Below are 19,463 nucleotides of genomic sequence, written 5' to 3'. Positions count from 1 at the left end.
TTTAGTGATACTGTCTGGCATTTTCTCAAATCACTCCTCAAAGTATCCTGAAGTGCTTCAACAAGTTAAAGCAGTAAAATGTCTGGCCTGAGGGAGACAGAATGATAAAGAGGTGTTTTGATGAAGAATGAAAGCGTTGGATAATCCTGTGACGTAATACATGGCTTTGGAAGTTGTGAAAATAAAAGATATGCACGTCTTTGTTGTCAGTTTGTCTTTTCCCATGTCTCTCTTCTTATTTCATGCGACTTGTATACTGTCAAGAACCTAATAAAAGAATATAAATAAAATATACTGAGAGGAAGAACTTTGAAGCTCTGTTTGGGTTAAAGACTCTATGATCAGCTACTGTAACTGTGAAGAAACCAAATTAAATATGTCACACAACACAGCGTCAGTTTAATTAGATTTACTGACTGATACAGATGTAGTGTAACTTTATTTTTTTGTTCAAAATATGTTTAATTGGGGCCTTGATACAGTGCTGGCATAAACTCAGATGTAGTTTTCTTTCTTTCGTCAGTTACGGATGACTCTTAATTTGAAAATTCTGCACAATTAGCACAAGATTTCAACATATTTGAAACCAACTTATTTATTCTTATTTGACCCTGGTATTTATAACCACACAGGTTAATGGTTGTGTAAATTGTTTGCTTGTCCTTTTGACTTTATGAAACTCAGCTGTGAAGTGCAAAATGCTTAATGCAAATGCTGACAGGTGAATATTTAACGTGGTTATTTATAACACTTGCACAACGCAATGGAGCAGGTGAAGGAGAATCACTGTCAGTGTCCACAGAGTGTACAGCTGGCCAGTGGCAGGCCACCATGGGGAGGGCTAAAGACACTTCTTACTGAAGTAGGGCTGCTCACAATCTCCAAGTCTTCACCCAGTGGCAATGAGTGACAAATTTACACAGTCACATTTAGACTTTTAGCTGATGGGACGACACACGGGCTGATTGAAGCTTGAATTGCAGAACTGCAAAGCTAACAACTCTTCATCTGCCATTCTAGTACGTTACAATGTGCCGACAGTAAATCGCTCCTGGAGGGAGAAGAACTAATAATTCCATCTGTCTTCCTGGTCACTTACAAGACCCACTAATCAAATTAGCCTTAATTGAATCTGATTTTATGTCATTCATTTGCTAACCAGCCAGGCGTTGCATTTCAACTTTTCGGTGGAAGAGGATTATTCATCTGTGATCTAGCAGGAGAAAAAAAGCTACTGTACAGCACAACAAAGAACAGTTGAAAATGCACTTAAAGCTTCAGCCGCTGTGTTTTGTATAGCGGGTTAGTTAGAGATCAGCTGTAAGCTTCACTTTGTTTTCTCCGATACTGTGGTGTACTACAGTACATCTGTATCAGCCTGCAGGCCCATGGGAGCCCCTGCTGGCCAACCACTGTTTAAGACAAGCACATTCAAGAGGCTCTCCCTACGGCCAAGGAAAATGGATATTGATCTTGAGCCACAACTAAATGGATTAAATTACAGAATAGTGTTAGCGGTGGTAGCAGGGCAGCAAAGAGAACAAGACAAGAGGGAGAGGGGAAGCAGAAATGAAGGAAGAGACAGACGGGAGGAGGAAAATGGGAGACAAGTGGTATTGAAAGAGTCTACCAAAATCTTTGGCTTGCAGAATGCTTCCTTTCTCTCAGATTCTTTCAATCAATAGCCCACCCAGCAGCTTCCCCTGCATGCCACACTCCCAAGCATCATCCTGGTCTTCATGCAGTTATGAGCCAATTGGCTTTAGAGGAACTGGCAGTCAGGGGATTATCATTTTCCATTCAACCAAGGCTGTTAAGTGGTACGAATGCCAACTGCATGCTGGAAGCAAAAGAAGATGCATCATCATGAATACAGAACCCAAAATGATCCCTCAGAGGTTGTGTAAATCTGGGCGCATCGGAAACCTGTTTAGTAAACAGTTAATCAATCAGTCCTCCTTAGCCCCTCTCTTTCATGGCCTCACTGATGGGTCTGTGGGGTTCTCCAGAGTGTCGATGTTCGAGAAAGTAATGCATTCACTTATGACAGGAATATTAAAGACGTGAGCGTAAAGGCAACAATCTTCAATAAAGTTACACAAAGTAACTATACTGACTACTACTGACGCTGTTGCAACAGTACATGTCATCATTATTCTTCAGACATAGAGGTGATCAAACCAAGAGTAAGAGGTGGTAATCTAAAAGAAGACTTCTCAATGAGTTTTTATGGTGGGTTACAACAATCTTTGAAATAATAAAACTAATAAAACAGTAAAGAATCTTGTATAAGTAAAGATATTCTGTCACAGTGTACTGGTTTATCCTGTTCAACTATTACAAAGCTACAGGACACAAAAGAACTGAGAGTAAACTTCCTCTTAAACAGAAGTAGAGGTGTAATGGTCGATGCAACACATCCAGTTACGCTTCAATTTAAACTACCTGACATTTAATGTAGTCATATTACGTAGTGGCTGTAGTTCATGTCTCTGACTGTCGCTAAGTGTGTGGAGAGACCTGATATAGGCAGGTCATAGACACTTCCCATTCAATCTGAGGGATCAGCCACGAAGAATGGGATGAAATGCCTAAACCCAGGTTTGAGAAGCCTGTAGAGACTTATCCAAAAAGATTCAGAGCTGTAATTGCAGCCAAAGAGGCTTCTAGAGAGAATTAAATTAAGGGTCTGAATACTTATGTAAATGAGAGATTTTAGTTTTTAAATTAATTTCCAAAACAATTTCAAGTATCGGTTTTGATTTCTACATGTTTTACTGTAATGTGACATCACTGCAGCAAACATTCAATAGCTTTACAGAACTAACTGAATCTATACAAATGTTCAGGCATCATTGATGGTAATAAAACAACTAAGACCCCACAGGTTGGATCAATGTTGACTGGAACCTTTAATCTGAAAAAAGAACAGGGGCTCGAGCCCCCAGAACCCGTCCCTCTGCACCTACCTGCTTCTTGGTTGTGTTTGGTCCCTCTGGAATTGTTTTGTGTCTATTTTTAGCCATCATGTGTCTGTTTTCAATTGTCAACTGTTTGTGGCCATTTTGTGTATCTGTGCATCTCCTTATGGTCACCTACGACTTTCAAACAAGAAATATTAACACTCCCTTCACGCAGGGCGTCTGTACCCAGGAGCCTCATTCAGTAATCCATCCATGCATCTCAACTAGGTCTCCTCAGAAAAAGACGTTTCTAACCCTATCATGGGGCCGATCGCTATTTTCTTTTAAAAGCTGTAGATTAATCAGAACATAATTTGAATCATCTAACACTGAATTGTCCAAACCCTGTAGTGTCTGTTCATGGTTTCACAGTAAGATTCATCATAATACATATTTCTCACGATCAAGGCTTATTTCCTCAACTCCTGAGCTCTAATCATAAACACTTATCACCACTCCAGTTCATTCCCTTCAGGGCAACGCTCCACTTCATGGCTAGATTGAATATTCATAAAGACTCTTGTGATTCCAGATGACACACGAGCATTCGCCTATGCTCGACATATGCATAAAATGTGCATTAACATGGTTTTATTCCTGTGTCAGTGAAGTGGAGAGCGGATGTTTATAGGACATTTAATGGAATCCATCCCTTAGAGTGGCAATCAGATTGCATGTAATCTACCAAAGTGTCTTTGAAGATCACAATTTACAACATGCATGACTGACAGCTACCAAAAGTTATGTGATGTGGTGCACAGCACTGTAACTGTCGGGATTGTCTTTGCAGTGCTTTCCCTCCGGTCTGCAAGTATATAAATTGGCAAACACAGCGTGAAGCATATGGCTATTGCCCCCCAACAAATTTGTTTCTATTTTATATGTGACCTAGAAATTTTCTAAACCATAAAGCCACAAAAATGTCCTCTGGGAGTGGGAGATACAAAGAAATCTGACAGGCAATGGAAGCACATAATCAGTCATCGCACATCATTTGTGGGTCTTGGCTCTAATTACGAGCAAGTACAACTCTCTAGCTCCATCTGTTGAGATGTTTTCATAGTTCTAGGCAGACGTTTGCGATTGTGAATACAGAAGTTACAATGCAGCAAGAGCAGAGCACAAAAGAGACACAAAAGTCAGCCAAGATAATGATTCACTAGCAGCTGCACATTGTTACGTAAGAGCTGTAATTCTTCAGACATGCTTGACTGAATAAACTAATGAGGGTCAGCTCAACTGTGTAGTAAAACGATATTTAAACATGCATAAGGTTTCTATATCTTCTTGTATTGTTTGTCTCAGAGTGTGCAGGGCAGGACGTGTGCAGGCTACATTTCCCCTGTTAATTCTGATTTAAAATACCTGCAGCTAAATTCATAAGCATGATGTTTTTAGAGTGTTAAAATCTTTATGAAATGACAAAACCGAATGCAACACTAAATATAACACTGAAGCACAATCGTGATGAGCGTATCAGGGTCATGTAGATCACAATCAAAGTTCAACTCAAATTTTGCTTGTTTTCCTCTTGGAGCAAAAATAAATGCCGTTTTCTTTTGAGATGTTTTGACAGGTTCACAGTGAAAATGAACTTTAGCTGAAACAATGAGTTAATTAATCAGCTACTATTTTGGTAATCAAATAACTGTTCCAATTAATTTGAGGTAAAACTGTCAAAGTTCAATGCTGTTTTGTCATGTCAGGAAATTCAATATTTGGGGTTATAGGCTGTCAAATAGACAAAACATGTCTGATTGTTGGAGATTATTACAGGCAATTTAAAAACTAAATGATTCATCAACATAATAATCAGCACATCAATCAATTATGAAAAATAACCCAGAGTTGCAGCCTTGTAATTTTGTTAACAGCTCAAAAACTGCATTCAGTTGCCTTATCTACATTTCATCTGTGCGAGTAACAGTTAAATTAATCCTTAATGGACCTTATGAAATAAAAGCAAATGGAAAAACAGCATGTAGTTTATGAAAGTTCATACTAAAATCCTGACATTTCCATAAGAGGCTGAGACTTTGAACTGAAATCACGGTTTTATTTTTTAAAGCAATGGCAAAGAAATGCAACAATATGTAAAAATTAAAATGAAACTAAAAAAATATAGTAACAAATGTCAAATCAAACATGCTCTTGCATGCTGATCCGAGTGGGATGAGACGTTTCGGTCTTGATACTAACGCAACAAAGAATGTTTAATTAAAATGTCTAAAATGCGGATCTGAGATTGATTCTAATGAGGCAAACAGTAATAAATACCACAGCTTGGGCAAAATAAACAGTGGAATTTTAAAAAATGATGTAATTACAAACAGGAATTTAGGTTGGACATTTTCCACTGATAAATCCATGTGTTACACCAAGTGTCCTCACTAGACTGTGTCTGTTCGTGGCCAAAAAGAACGGACAGAGTTCACTCCGTCTTATCTGTCTGGTCTCATCATGCCCGGCCTGACTGGCATCATCATCGGTCGAGGGTGACGCATCATGTGTGGGGGTCCTGGCATCATCTGCATGGGTCCTCCCATTGGCGGCCTCATGCCTCCTAAAAACAGAAAAGGGATCACACAGCTTAGGAAATTGTTTAAATGTAATTAAAACTTAAAATGTTCATCAGAAAGACCTGGTTAAAGACATATTTAATCCTTTCAACCCTCTGCTGCAATTGTCAGTTGAATCATTACACGTTTTTCAAGCTGTCACGGTACACAGAGCCATGTGGGAACAACAGCGCTGCAAACAGTAAAGTTCACAAACTGAGTTGGGTCTCAAAATAACGATGGCACAGAATGATTGATGGAGACCGAGGGCAGCAAGATACTGGACGGCAGTCAGTATCAGACAGTACGATTGGGTCTGTGTAATGCTCCATTGCTCTCCGCTGCAATAAAGTTGGCTAAACTACTGAGCAGCACCACTGTGAAAGAAACATGTTTATTACCAGGTCCACCAGGCATCATCCCATGTGGTGGAGGCCCCATCATGGGCATCATAGGCGGACCTCCCATAGGTGGCGTTGGAAGCATGCCTGGCCGAGGAGGTCCACCTGTGTTACAAACAGCAAACGTTAGAACACAGTGTACTATTGTGTGCACTGCATGGAGTCAGTCAGATTCACATGTAACACAGAAAACTGCTTTCATTTTAACCTTGATGAGACTTTGACTTTTCCCCCCTTAAAGTGTCGGTTTGTCAGTTTAGCTGTTCATAGCAGCAACAAACAGAAAAGATATTTACCTATGTGTTCAAGGGCAAGAAAAGACATTTACCTATGTGTTAAAGGGCAAGAAAAGATATTTACCTATGTGTTAAAGGGCGTCTACATTTTCAATGTAACTTAAATATGTGTCGCAACAAAGAGAAGCAGGAAAAGAGAGACTCTGACTGTATGTCTCACAAGAGTATGAATGTGACTAGATGGAGCTAGTGCCCATTTGATGGTTAATTTAATTATTGAAGCTAAAAAAGCTACAAAGCTGACAGATGACAGACTCACCTGGAGGAGGGCCACCGGGGAACGGCGTGGGAGGAATCTTTCCTTGCTGAAATGCAGCCGCTGGAGAAAAGATAAAATATTAAACACATATACAACATAAAAGCAGCATCATGTTTTAGAATGAATTAACCGTTTTCAATACGCTGTGTATTTATATCAAACAAAACAAACATTTTTTGTGAAGTGAATGGCATTACATGTCCTAAACTATTACTTTACTTTATCACGTATATCTATTCTTGCTCATGAGTGATCTGTAATCTCAGAGGTGTCCCCGGTAAGCTGGTGTACATAGTACACTACTTAAACAGAGAGCCTGGATATCCCACACATGTGCATTAGCATGCCTTGTGTGGGCTGTACATCAGGCTTTTCCACAACGTCAAGTTTAACGTCTACATCTAACCACTAAATATAGGAAAGAAATCACCCTACAACCACACTTCTCCGACAACAGAGACACTGATTTACTTACTTGTTTTATCAATTAGACTCTGAGCCTGCTCCTCCATCCACTTCTGGTAGTAGTCTTTCACATTTTCTTTGTGTTTTCGGCCACTGCAGTGGGTCTTCCTCACCGACGGCTAGACGGGAAAGAGAACAAGACAGGAACACTTAACAGGGGCACGGTTCAACACATGAATCCCTTGATAAAGGTGGTGAACACAAGCAACTTACCGAATCATGTGTAAGGTAGGTGTCACAGTAGTCACAGTAAAACCTGTAAAATGTTTTAAAAAAGAAGTTATTAGGCACAAAAAGCTGCATCTGAAAGGCTGCCCTAAACTTAAACAAAAAATAAACTTATAATATATTAATATATGAGAGGTTAGGACCAAAGATGTTGAGGTGTTATTTAATAATTATACCACAGTTTCACTAAAGCTGATGTGAACCGTCGAAAGCTCCAGAATGAATGGATTTGTTTCCTTAATCACTATATTATTGTTAATTGTTATTTAACGAAGATTCATAAACGAGGTAATTTGCAGCTTAGCTAATAAAACGACTTAATAAAACTGTGCTGTTTGTCTTTTGTTGGTTAGGGTTCACAACGAGGTTCAGTCCAGCACATAGACGCAGCCCAAACAAAGATCACGGCGTTCATGTGGAAACAAACCGTCTGCTTCACTCGGTTTCAAACTATATTTTACCGCCATTATACATTTAGCACAAATAGTAGTTATACTTCTGTTTATGTGGAATGAAATTCAAATATAAAGCATTTAAAATGAAATAATATCTGAACTTACTTGGGCATGTTTTGCGGCAACCTCCGTCAAGACCGCGATTCCGGTGTCCCAACTAATGGTTCCTACTATAAATGAGATCTGCTGTAGTTAGTTCCGCCTGAAGGTTGTTTGTTTTTTACTATTTCTATTAAATGAGCGCGATTTCTAAAACAAATCACCACAGGAAAAATTACAGAAAATATGTTTGTGTATTACCAGGTTGTTGTTTTATTGTTAAAGCAAAAGATTTAACAAGACAAGAACATTTGTTGGAAAGTTTCTATAAAGCACACGGTAATTGATCAAAGCCAAGTGTGGTTAATACAAAATAAAATATCTTGCCCATTCTATGAATAATTTTCATTATGATCATAGTAGTTAATAATTTACAAAATATTATATTATAACAAATTATATTTTAGAAGACTGACAGTGCCATTCATCCATCTACCTAGTAAGTAGATGACAGTCATGTCTTAAATTGCCTTGTCACAATTTTGTCCACTACTCATAAACTGAAAGTAGTCTATATATAAAACTGTAGACTTTAAATTATCTATGGAGAGATTACATATATTTAACAAGGCAAAACTATTTCTATTTTGGGATTAATAAAGGTTTTTGAATCTTATCCTATCGTTATGGGTGTTTGTTTTATTTAGTTCTTAAAGAAAACTTGTTTTATTTATTTCTTAAATAAAACAAGTTTTATTTATTTCTTAAATAAAACAAGTACACTGCGTAAATAATTTCCAAAAGATAATGGTAATGAAAATTGAATGAAATTTATATGTATATATTTATTGATGCCTTGATGCTTATTTCCCCAGAAGGAGCAGTATCATGTTTTCATTTTTAATACTTTGATGTATAGTTTAGTATAATGTAGTATAGTATAGTATATATAGTATCAGTGAATATGTTTCAAAAGCACTGATCATTTGAGACCAACTTCCATAGTAGGATAATGGATTGCATTTGGAAAGGTAGTTTTATTATATGTTATTTATTATATATATATTCAGTTACAGGTTGTAGGGTTGGACAAGAACAGAGAGACATCAAACAAAAAGACAAAAACAAGCACAGACAGAGGCGAAATGACCAAAAGGAGTCATAAATCAACTAAAAGAGACCCAACATTACTGTGCACAGATGCTTCATGTGTAGCTCCTCCAGTTTGGGGGGTGTGTGTGTGTGTGTGTGTGTGTGTGTGTGGGGGGGGTGCTCCTATGTCAGAGGGGTGGGGCACCGTCTCATAATCTGCATACGAGCGCTCTGCATGTGAAGGAAAACGCATCACATGGCGTCGGTGTCGCTGGATGTCATTGACACGCCAGTGACGAGGTGGCTGCGAACAGCAACAGATGACGTCGACGCCCGCTGCGCGATTGGCGAAGATGACGCGCGGGTTGTTGCGACGTCAAACACCGTCCCCCTGGTCGTGCCATGCGCACTGACGCTTGTTGTTGTTGAACTGGTTGTTATGACTGGACGAGGCCTCGGACTGAACTGAGAGAGGACTCCCCGCACCGACCCGTCTCCGCTACGGGACACCCCCGCCATCCATGGAGGGCACGGACATGGACGTGGACGCGGAGCTCATGCAGAAGTTCAGCTGCATGGGCACCACGGACAAGGACGTCCTCATTTCGGAGTTTCAGCGGCTGCTCGGCTTTCAGCTCAACCCAGCCGGCTGCGCCTTCTTCCTGGACATGACCAACTGGTGAGTGCGGGGATACGAGGGCCTCATGTCGGACAGCAACACGGCGCTAACGCGGCTGTGTAATTAGCTAGTTAGCATACGTTAAAATGCCTTTAAAAGCAGAGGCGGACACACATTGGTGCTCAGTTTGGTTCGTGTTGTTCAAAGCCCGTCGTTCCTACACGGGAAACGCCAGTGAACTCCTCACAAACGGAAGTGAAACGTTAAAGTTTGACACGACTGTGAGTTATAAATCAGATGAAACAACCCAGCGAGCTAACTAGCTAGCCAGCAGGCTAATTCAAGCTTGGGGGAACTCTCGGTGTAGATATTACATAATAGCGTCGAGAGCCACAGTCGTGATCTATCAACAACAAGTGGGCATCACCAAAGAGTCCACGATCAGCCTGGTCAGGTCCCTTTCCAATGGGGGGGCAGGACCACCCAGAAACCCAGAGTTCCCATAGACTTGTTCGAGTTTCATTTTGCAAAGTCTGGAAACCACCGCGTCACATTGGAAAGATGACATCATCACGTGATAGTTGTTTGGTTTTTCAGTCCAGTCGTGAAGTTACAGAAATAAATAAGTTTTACTGCATAGAATCAGCAAATGCTAATTCCTTGATGACGATGCATTGTCATATTATCAGTTACCTAGCAGATGACCCAAAATAATAATAATCAAGTTCATTATAGGGGAATCCACCAATACTGAACATAAAAATCAGGGCTCCACTTTCTTATAAAGCTGCAGTCAATGGCTCTATCCCTCATTAATACGTTGTTTAATTTATGTATGCATGTATGTATTAGTTACAAGACATACAAACAGCTTTTTTGGTCCCTCCAAAATGTCACTGTTTGTTATGTTTATTATTTTTCACAATCTGGCAACCCAGAACATATTATTGGCTTATGATATGATATTAATGATATTTAAAACTTAAAGCCATGCTGATTTATTTCAGTTTTTGCACACAACTGTCCAGTGTAATTTGTTATAAATGTTATTTATTGTGAAGAAGTCTTTTTTTATATTTTTGTAAAAATTATTTGATAAATGTTGGTGGCTGATGACATACCCTTTCTTTTCTGTCTAAACAGGAACCTTCAGGCTGCTATTGGTGCATATTATGACTTTGAAAGTCCCAATGTCAACACACCATCCATGTCCTTTGTTGAAGATGTGACAATTGGAGAGGGAGAGTCTGTTCCTCCAGATACACCGTTCACAAAAACCTGGAGGATACAAAACACAGGTATGGAACATGTCACCATATTTATCGCTTTAGCAGCCTTTTCATTTATCTGTGTGATATTCATCATGACACTGTCATGGTTTTGTTGTTTAACTCCTCTTGGCACATTACAGGTGCCGAGTCGTGGCCTCCGGGGGTTTCTCTTAAGTACATTGGTGGGGATCAGTTTGGACATGTAAACACAGTTATGGTAAAGTCTCTAGAACCCCAAGAAATATCAGATGTGAGTGTGCAGATGCGAAGTCCCACAACTCCTGGGATGTATCAGGGCCAGTGGAGGATGTGCACTGCCACCGGTTTATTCTATGGAGGTAGGAAATCATCACTTATTTTTTTAAGTTTCAACAAGGCAATTTATACAGCTAACGTCTACTTTCATTATCAGTTAAGCTGCCATCTTTGATTTATGGCTGCTTTAAACTCCAAAAGAATAGTCACTGGACCTTGATGGAAATATGAACTCTTTGCTTTTGCTTGTTTTGTCTCAAAGTCCCAACTGAAAATGTTTGGTTTAGATACAAACTGGAGAAAATCTAAATTTGTGTCTTGTCTGAGCCAAACAGTCAGCCCATGTTTTTTTTCTCCATAGATGTAATCTGGGTGATTCTTAGTGTAGAAGTTGGAGGTCTCCTTGGCGTGACCCAGCAGCTGTCCTCCTTCGAGACAGAGTTCAACACCCAACCCCAGCGGAACGTGCAGGGAGACTTCAACCCCTTCGCCTCGCCACAGAAGAACAAGCATGACACCACTGACAACAGCTTCAGAGATCCTGGCGGAGCCTGGGAACGTACACAAGAGCCAATCCAGCAAGATCAAAATGGACTGTCTCATAATGCTGTAAATAGGGCGTCAAATAGTCTCCAAACCAATCTTTCTGTGGTGAGTTATGGTCAGGTATGTGTGCATCACATCCAAGCTTTTACACCTCACAAAATCACAAGAAAAAAAATTAGGGTTTGGTGTAAATGTTGTGCTTATTTTAATAGTAGTACGTGGTTCCTGATTAGTACTTTTACATTAAGTGCTTTATTTAGAGGTCATTATATATAATTGACTCTTGGCAAAGGCACAGGCCCAGATTTTGTTAATTGAGACTCACAGCTGAGTTTTTAGTCCTAACGAACTAGACATGTGCTGAGCTGAGCCCAGTTCTTTATACTGTATGTCTAAACAGATCAGAGATCAAATGAACAATAATGAATGATCTAATCCTGGATATGGTTATGTCATTTCCTCAATTTCAGTTGAGACGTGGATTGGAAAAGCTGAATTTAATCATCTGAGATAACTGCATGTTGTTGTATTGAAATTGTACCTGAAGTCATGATCGGCATGTTTCCCATTGGTTACATCCTAACGATGGAAGAAAGATGAGAAAACATTTTTCACACCAGCAGAGCAAAAGCTTGGATAGAGGCTAGGAGGAATTTAAATATGTAACTTGGCAAAAGTGGCAAAAACAAAATTATAGATATCGCTGAAGAGTGGGCGTCATCCTCTGAGCTACAGACAGGATAAATGAATTAGTAAATGAATTTCAAGTGACACACTCCTTTGTGTGTGTCACTTGACACACATAATGTGAATTATGTCACCCCCCCCCCTTGTGTATACACGTGTACAGGCCTCTATACAATTTCATACGCTGTGAACAGAGTAACAGGTTGTTAAGTTATTTAGGCCTAAGTATAATGTTGCATCACACAGTAGTCTCTCTCTCTCTCTCTCTCTCCCTATCCCACCTCTCCCTCTCTCATTCCTCTCATTGACTTAAGAAGGGCTCATCTTAGCTGGAACGATATCTTGGTTTAACATTGTTCAAATCTGAGATGTTAACACTGATTAAACCAGAGAATAAACCTGCTCCTTTGCAGGTTTGATATTATAGATGTATTGCTGAGACAACAATGTGAATGTGACTTTTGAAAAACCAACCAACTTATCGAATTGACAACAATATTCTCTTGCTACTAAATTAATCCACTTACAAAGAAAAGGGTCCTGATGAGCACAATCGGCATCAGGTCATTCACCATTACCTAACAAAACACTGTGCTCTAGTAATAGTTATCACATGACTGACTAAAGAGAGAATCCATCATATGGTTATATGACATTATAATTGTATAGAAGCATGAGCAATAGCAGACTTTGATTTGACAGAACAGCTTTTCCTTCCCTGATCAGCCTTTTGTGGGAGCAAATGATGACGAATGGTCCTCTGTGCATCATAAGCTTTGACAGATTTGAACATTGAATGCATGAAAAAATCTTTAAAAAAAAAAAAAAGTAGGCTAAGTCACAACCTTTTCCACTTTAATGTGTGATATTTCATGAAACAGCATGAAATAAGACTGAACATTTAAGTTGCTTTTGCCACAATGTTTATTCTGCAGCACAAAATGAATACTTGGGTGAAGCTGCTGTTGACAGCATCTTCCCGTCTTATGATAGAATCAGTGTCCGTCTGATTGTAGAGTGTAGCACATTTAACACATGTGTAACCATCTGGGTTCCAGCAGTCAGGTGACATGTACTTCCTTTTTCCATCTTAAATCTCATGCAGTAAATAGAATAGTTTCAAGACTTGATCAGTTTATTTTTGGCCATGCAAGCGATGTCTCTCTCAGTCTCTCAGTCCAACACTTTAATCCAGAGTGAAACAGCCTGATGGAAATTGGAGGGAATGCTGTGGCATTTCGTACAGACAGTCACAGTCCTCATATGACGCCAAACCAAAAGGTCTGAACTTCCACATGTCACAGTTGTGTTTTAAAATCTAAATATGACTTCAAATCTTCTAGAGCGGCACTGTTTAAATGCTGTGGTGCTAACATGTGTAACATTACTTGTCATGAAAATGTCAGGACTTCTGAGTCACAAGTTGAACCATGATGATGTGGAACTGTTCTAACTGGACAAAGACCAGGCAGACACACATCACTTGACACATTTCTCTCATACATCCTTCATCTGGTTTGTGTTTGTTGTGTAGCTACAGACAGTCAGAGATGACATGCACATGCATGATGACCACATGAGTATTGCTACTGTTCAGCTGTGAATTGCTTCTGTTGTTGATTTATGGGAACAAAATCTAACTATAGCTTCTTTAAACTACGCGTATGGTCTCTGTTAAAGAAAAGACCTTTGTTACTGCATTTTCATGTCACTGCAACAACTCCCTAACTCTATTGTATCACCTGCATCTCACAGGTGGAGCCACGTTGTTGCTATACACAGTAGTATCATTAGATCTGTGGTTAATCTTAAAGTGCATTTATTCTGAAGGACGGTAGCTTTGCTGCTTCCAACAAAGTAGGTGCATCTCTGACATAATCAGGTTGGTCTAAAATTTTGGGAGCTTTATTCACTTCAATAGGGTGGCCAATAAATTAGAAACACCACTTACTTAAATACAGTAGGACTCCATCACCCACTGTGATTGAGAAATTATAACCTTATAACACCAATTCATGGCGGAGCTGCTGTATTGGATTGCATTTGATTGTGCAGTTGTACCTAATAAAGGGGCCCAGTGAGTGCACACTTTGAAGTTTCTTATTTGCATCCCTTGTTCTGTTTTGACCCCTCTAAGGAATTTTGTGTTTTTCTTTTCCAGGGCATTCACGGACCCTATCCATTTGGACAGAGCTAGAATGACAAAGACCCCCCCTCCCCCCCTAAGGTGGTTGATGAGCTTCATACCTTAAGTGCAGAGGAATTGGAGGGGGGAGGAACAGTTGTTTTATATTGACTCATGACAACCCTCTCCCCAATCCATGGCCCTTTCCACAGAAACACGAATTACAGTGAGGTGATGGATTACATCCGCTACAGTGAAACATCCCACCTGACGTCAAAACCTGGATTCGCATGTGTGAATGCTTTATTTAAGAGTGCTATAAACCCTTCGAAATAGATACACATGACTATTTTTTATTTCCACTGTAAAACACAGCTAATTAAAGGGAAGATCTGCCCTAAACAGTCTACATACAATTTGGTATTCTCATGGGTAATTAAATACATTGGCTCTGTGGGGTTCCTACACAGGTGTGAAAATGTTTGGCAAATTACAAATATAAGAAAGGAATAGTAATATTAGATCCAATTGAAGGCTTGAAAGTTGTTTCATAAAAGCAGACATTTTGTGGGATATATCTTTTATGCAATCTTTTATTCATTGCGTCATATTGTTTTTATTAGAAGCGGGTGGAGTATGTGCAAACGAGTAAATGACAGCTGTGGTCCAGTTTCACACCCACACCTAGTGAAGTTAAACAGCTAGTATGGCAACAAGTACAACCTGTTTTACCAGCCAGTAGGTCCCAGATGAATTGATAAATACCATAGTATTGTAGTACAAAAGACAACTGCGTCATTGTGCTTTTGCCACCGTCACGTCCAGTATATGCAGTACATCTTTCACATTGTTTTCAAAAATTTGGCTTAGTATTTTTTACAAAAATGCCTTCAACAAATGTCTGATGTGATGCATAGATATTTATTTGCTGTTCACTTGTGTATTATTAAGTTCAGAAATGTCCAAATTTTCCACTTGAGAGCTGTTTACAGTTTTGAATCTGGTAATTATAGTAACTCCAAGAAGACGTGCTCAGTACTAACAGGGCTGTGTGTGTTTGCATGTCTCCAGGAGACGTTGCTGGAAATATTCTTTTATATGTTTTGGTTCTGGTTTAACTCTAGAGATTAAATTTCTTTATTCAGTCTCGCATAAGGTTCAGAAAACGTGCAAAAAGACAACAAGTTAGGATTTCAGATGGTGGGAAATTTGAGATTGTACTGTATGTTCTACTGTCAGGTTCCAAGTGTCTTTGCTGTTGACAGTAATAGAACGTGAACTGTAAGCACTAAAATGTTTGTGTTTACTCTGAGTTGCTGTTTTCTAGAGCTGGGTAGTTTTAGACCTCTTGAACCCAGGTTACTGGTCCAGGTCAGGTAACATATTAGGAACTATTTTTTAATGATACTTAAACATTTGCCTCTCAACTTTTTACATTATTTGCCTGTTTGTTGTCACTGTCAAAACCCCAAAACAACACTCTAACTAGTCCCTGTGTTTACTACGAAAACTGCACAGTATTTAAAATGTAATTAAACTTAGGAGCCCGCTGTCTGTGTGGTCACTAAAGTAAAAAGTAAACCCATGTCAGTTACGTCAGAAAGAAATCTTACTAGCCAGCTACAAAGATGAAGGAAAAGTTTCTGCACCTTTGCATAGAAATATGGACGCTCCCTGTGTAGGAACCTCATCTTTGCCAAAGATGAAATCCAGACAACCGTAACACTAACCTGTGTTGTCACAGAGCCACACAGTCTGCAGGTGCCCGATTCAGACTGCATGGGACAATGTGTGTGTGTTCTTTTTGTTTTTTTGAGGGTGGGTTTTTGCTTTAAATAGATGCCGATGCGCAAACGGATGTGAGTGAGTTTGAGAAAGTGAGGTGTGAGGAAAGGTTGAAAAAGCCATTTAAATCTATTTTGCCTGGTGAGTGACTGTAGTTTCTGAGTCCATGTCTAGAGTATGTGTATTAGATAAATATATATGTGCGTGAGAGTGTGTGTGCGTCGGAGAGAGGCCTTTTATGTGTGCACGTGAGTTCTGGTTTCTCATTGGATGTAACTGACATAAAATCTGTGTATACTGCTTGGGCAAAGGATGATGTGTGTGTACTAGTACATGTATTTTGAGAGAACGTTATTAGGCACGAACCTCTGGAGTATTGTTTGGATGAACTGACTCACTAATTGTCCTGATGTTATTTATTTGCTGATTGTACGTTGCAGATGTGTACAGTCCCATTTACAGCCAGCAGATGGTGCTAAAAGTCAGATGACCAGCTTGAACTAGTCTGATCATGGGAGATTGTGGTGGTAACTTTTTTGATTGTGGTCAGACAGTTTGAATATGACAACTAATGGTGTGAATCAGCATTATTACCGTGGATTTTCTGTTACTGCTTTGTGCACAAAAAAAGCAGGCTTATTATGGATTGTGACGTGAAGCCTTTTCAAAAACGTTTTATTGATTTGTGATGCTAAAATTCCCTCCACCCACCGAAAAAGTGTCTTCTTCACAGGTATAGGTTTTGTTTTCACAACATTCAGCATACAGGTTTTTACCTTTTGAGCATCACTTTCATCACCACGCCTATGTCTGAGCTTAAAAATGAAGATTGATCGATTGTTGTTTAAGTTTTATGGATCAGAAAATGAGTCTGTTTGCTGTCAGACCTGCATTTTTACTTTGCTGTGTTCTTTGATTAAATATGGCTTAAAAGTTCCAATTGAACCACAAAATGCTTTAAATGGTATTTATGATATGTTGAGTGCATGGGAACATCATGTTTTCCCTTCGGTAAAAAGTCACCAGCATTCTGTGTTGCAGCTCTGTTGTATTTGTATTGAGAGTCAGCTGAGAGTCCTCCTCCCAAACAGTATACACCGTTCTGCTTCTTTTAGTTTCATCGGTCTTTTTTTTTTTTTTTTTTGTGGCTGTGCTTCCTTCTTGTGAGCTTGTGTGTGTGTGTGTGTAAGCGTTCGCGTGTGAGCGAGAGACGTGGTGAGGAAATCTGACTATTGCTGGATTCATTCTCTAGTTTGGGTTTGTGACTATGTATGGACTTGAAATGGATGGCGCTGTGAGTGGATGAGATGAAAGTTTACATAGTCCTAAGATAGCACATTTATCTGAAGAGAAATTGTCAAAATAAAGTTTTTTTTTTTTTCCTGTATCTATAATTAAGCATTTGTATGATTAAATTAACACTGAAACAATGACAGATGTCAGCTGTGCTTCTTATTCCTCTCTATCCTATGTTAATTTAACCTTAAGCTACACCAAGCTCAGTCGAGGCTGCAGCTGTTTCACACCTGCAGTTTTAGTTGATCCTGTGGCTTCTCTCGCGAAGCAAGAAACAAAACAGAGGCAGCACTTTCCAGGCAGAAATCTGGACTGATATTTATGGTTCCCAGATGATGTAACCTCAGACTTTTGTGATCCTATTGTGATTTCTCCAGCACTGTAATGACGGTGCAAAACGTAATATGACCAAATGATATGTAATGTTTTTTTTTTATTATTTGTTTTCTTTTTTTGTGAGAAATATTACATTTATTGTGAAACAAATGAGGAACAACATTCTCTGAGGCTGCACAAAAATTCGAGGCTCTGTAGGGTCGTGCTTGAGCTACATGAGGATGTCAGAAGGCTAAAATGCTAATATGCTGTTATAATGTTCACCATCAGCCTGTAATATCATTAATTTAGCAAGTATTTAGTCATAATACAAAGCATTGAACAAATAATATAAATATATGTTGTTGGGATTAGATTAAATGTTGTCGGATTATCAGACTTGTGGATCTTCAGATATATTTTGACATCCAGAGCCATGCATGTCTCAAATGTAACCACTGAACCATAAGAAGTTATTTAGTGAAGATCTAACAACACTGTGCACTTTTAATGGTTATTGATGATCTGTAGTGAACCTGTCGCCTATTTATTAGTTTCAACTGATAGCTAACTGGAACTTTCTTGACTCATCAGGCGTCATTTTCACGTACGGTCTAGTCCGGTCTAGTACGGTCTAGAGGAGAGATACACAACTATTTCCATGGAAGTGGTTGCGTCGCCAATATTCAAATTTCTCTGTTTGTTCAGTGGTGATGTCCTTCTACATTCATTGATTTCCAAGAAAGTTTGCACCACCAAATAGGCCCATGCACAAATATTTGCTGTGTAGCCAGAGGAAACCTTCTGTCTTTGGTTGTGGATTTTGCAGGCTCCTACAGGCCTGCTGGAACTAATCCCAGATCAAAATGAATGAATGTTTTACATACACACACCAAAAAAAAGAATCTGTAGCAGGATTGTAATAAACGAGAACCATTATAAGTTTCTTCAGCTATAAGAAAGTGAAATAACTGAGGCGGAGGGAGCGTACAGTATTATACAGGTATACTGTGTCTGTGCGTTTGCATTTGTGGATGGGGGTGATGCTCACGTGTGTGCAGGTGGCGAGCACTGGGGCGACTATTTGAACGGTGCCTGTGCAGACATCGTGTGACAGGGGAAGTGAGGACAAATATTGACTTTTGCTTCAGCTTGGATTCTGCAAAGTTCCTATCATATCTGTGATCTCTCATAGCACTTGAGTCAATAGGTTTGTTTTGTTTGATAACTGCCCATCATTGCTGTCAAAGTCAAATAACCCTTTAGCTCGAGGCTGCAAAAGCAGAAACGTGAAGGAATGAAACAATGGTGTCACAGTGTTTTGGAAAGCAAAGCACATTACACTGTACAACACAGAAGTTCCTTTGTGATCATGACCATGGTTAGCAGCTTTAAAGTAACTTTGTTCTTTTGAATGAATGCATGTATGAATATAGATAAACAAATATGCTAGTTTTTAATCTGTCTGCTTATTTTTTTATTCAGGATCACTGTGTCAAATGAAATCTTTAATGCTACAGCACTATGGTGAAAATGCTTGAGGCAAACTAAAATGTTGAATTTAAAAATCTCTACCTCTGATGCTTATCTGTCAAAATTCAAATGAACCTCTTTGTACTGTCTTGCCCCCAGCGAGACACGCCAAACGACACTGAACAAATACTTTTACTATGACAGGTGTAAAATATACAACGTTTGGAAGATGGCTCCTGCATTTATTTAATTCTGCATGATACAAAAACTGTACAGTGAGGGGTCAAGTGGTGCAGTCAGAGCCAAAGGCAGGAAGGAGACGTGTTTTCATACAC

General features: G+C 39.3%; 2 protein-coding genes across 3 annotated transcripts; one reads left to right on the top strand and one right to left on the bottom strand.

Moving 5' to 3' along the window:
- Nucleotides 1-5,085: 5,085 nt before the first annotated feature.
- On the bottom strand, nt 5,086-7,839 carry snrpc (small nuclear ribonucleoprotein polypeptide C). The gene is made up of 6 exons (XM_026346821.1): nt 7,731-7,839; nt 7,156-7,198; nt 6,953-7,061; nt 6,478-6,537; nt 5,923-6,027; nt 5,086-5,526 (listed from the first exon to the last, which is right to left on the bottom strand). Exons 1-6 carry the CDS (start codon nt 7,736-7,738, stop codon nt 5,405-5,407), a joined length of 447 nt encoding a protein of 148 aa, XP_026202606.1. The 5' UTR covers nt 7,739-7,839; the 3' UTR covers nt 5,086-5,404.
- A 1,166-nt stretch (nt 7,840-9,005) lies between these two features.
- On the top strand, nt 9,006-15,565 carry ilrun (inflammation and lipid regulator with UBA-like and NBR1-like domains). Of its 2 annotated transcripts, none has more exons than XM_026347891.1 (5): nt 9,006-9,435; nt 10,519-10,673; nt 10,787-10,984; nt 11,263-11,567; nt 14,296-15,565. In XM_026347891.1, the coding sequence occupies exons 1-5, from the start codon at nt 9,278-9,280 to the stop codon at nt 14,329-14,331; spliced, it is 852 nt and encodes a 283-aa protein (XP_026203676.1). In that variant the 5' UTR covers nt 9,006-9,277; the 3' UTR covers nt 14,332-15,565. The 2 variants fall into 2 exon arrangements, with proteins under 2 accessions (XP_026203676.1, XP_026203677.1); XM_026347892.1 differs by having other exon boundaries at nt 9,007-9,435; nt 11,263-11,552.
- The last annotated feature ends 3,898 nt before the right edge of the window (nt 15,566-19,463 follow it).

Source organism: Anabas testudineus, chromosome 5 (assembly GCF_900324465.2).
Source record: "Anabas testudineus chromosome 5, fAnaTes1.2, whole genome shotgun sequence".
Taxonomy (NCBI): Eukaryota; Metazoa; Chordata; class Actinopteri; order Anabantiformes; family Anabantidae; genus Anabas; species Anabas testudineus.
This window is presented reverse-complemented; position numbering and strand designations above follow the sequence as displayed.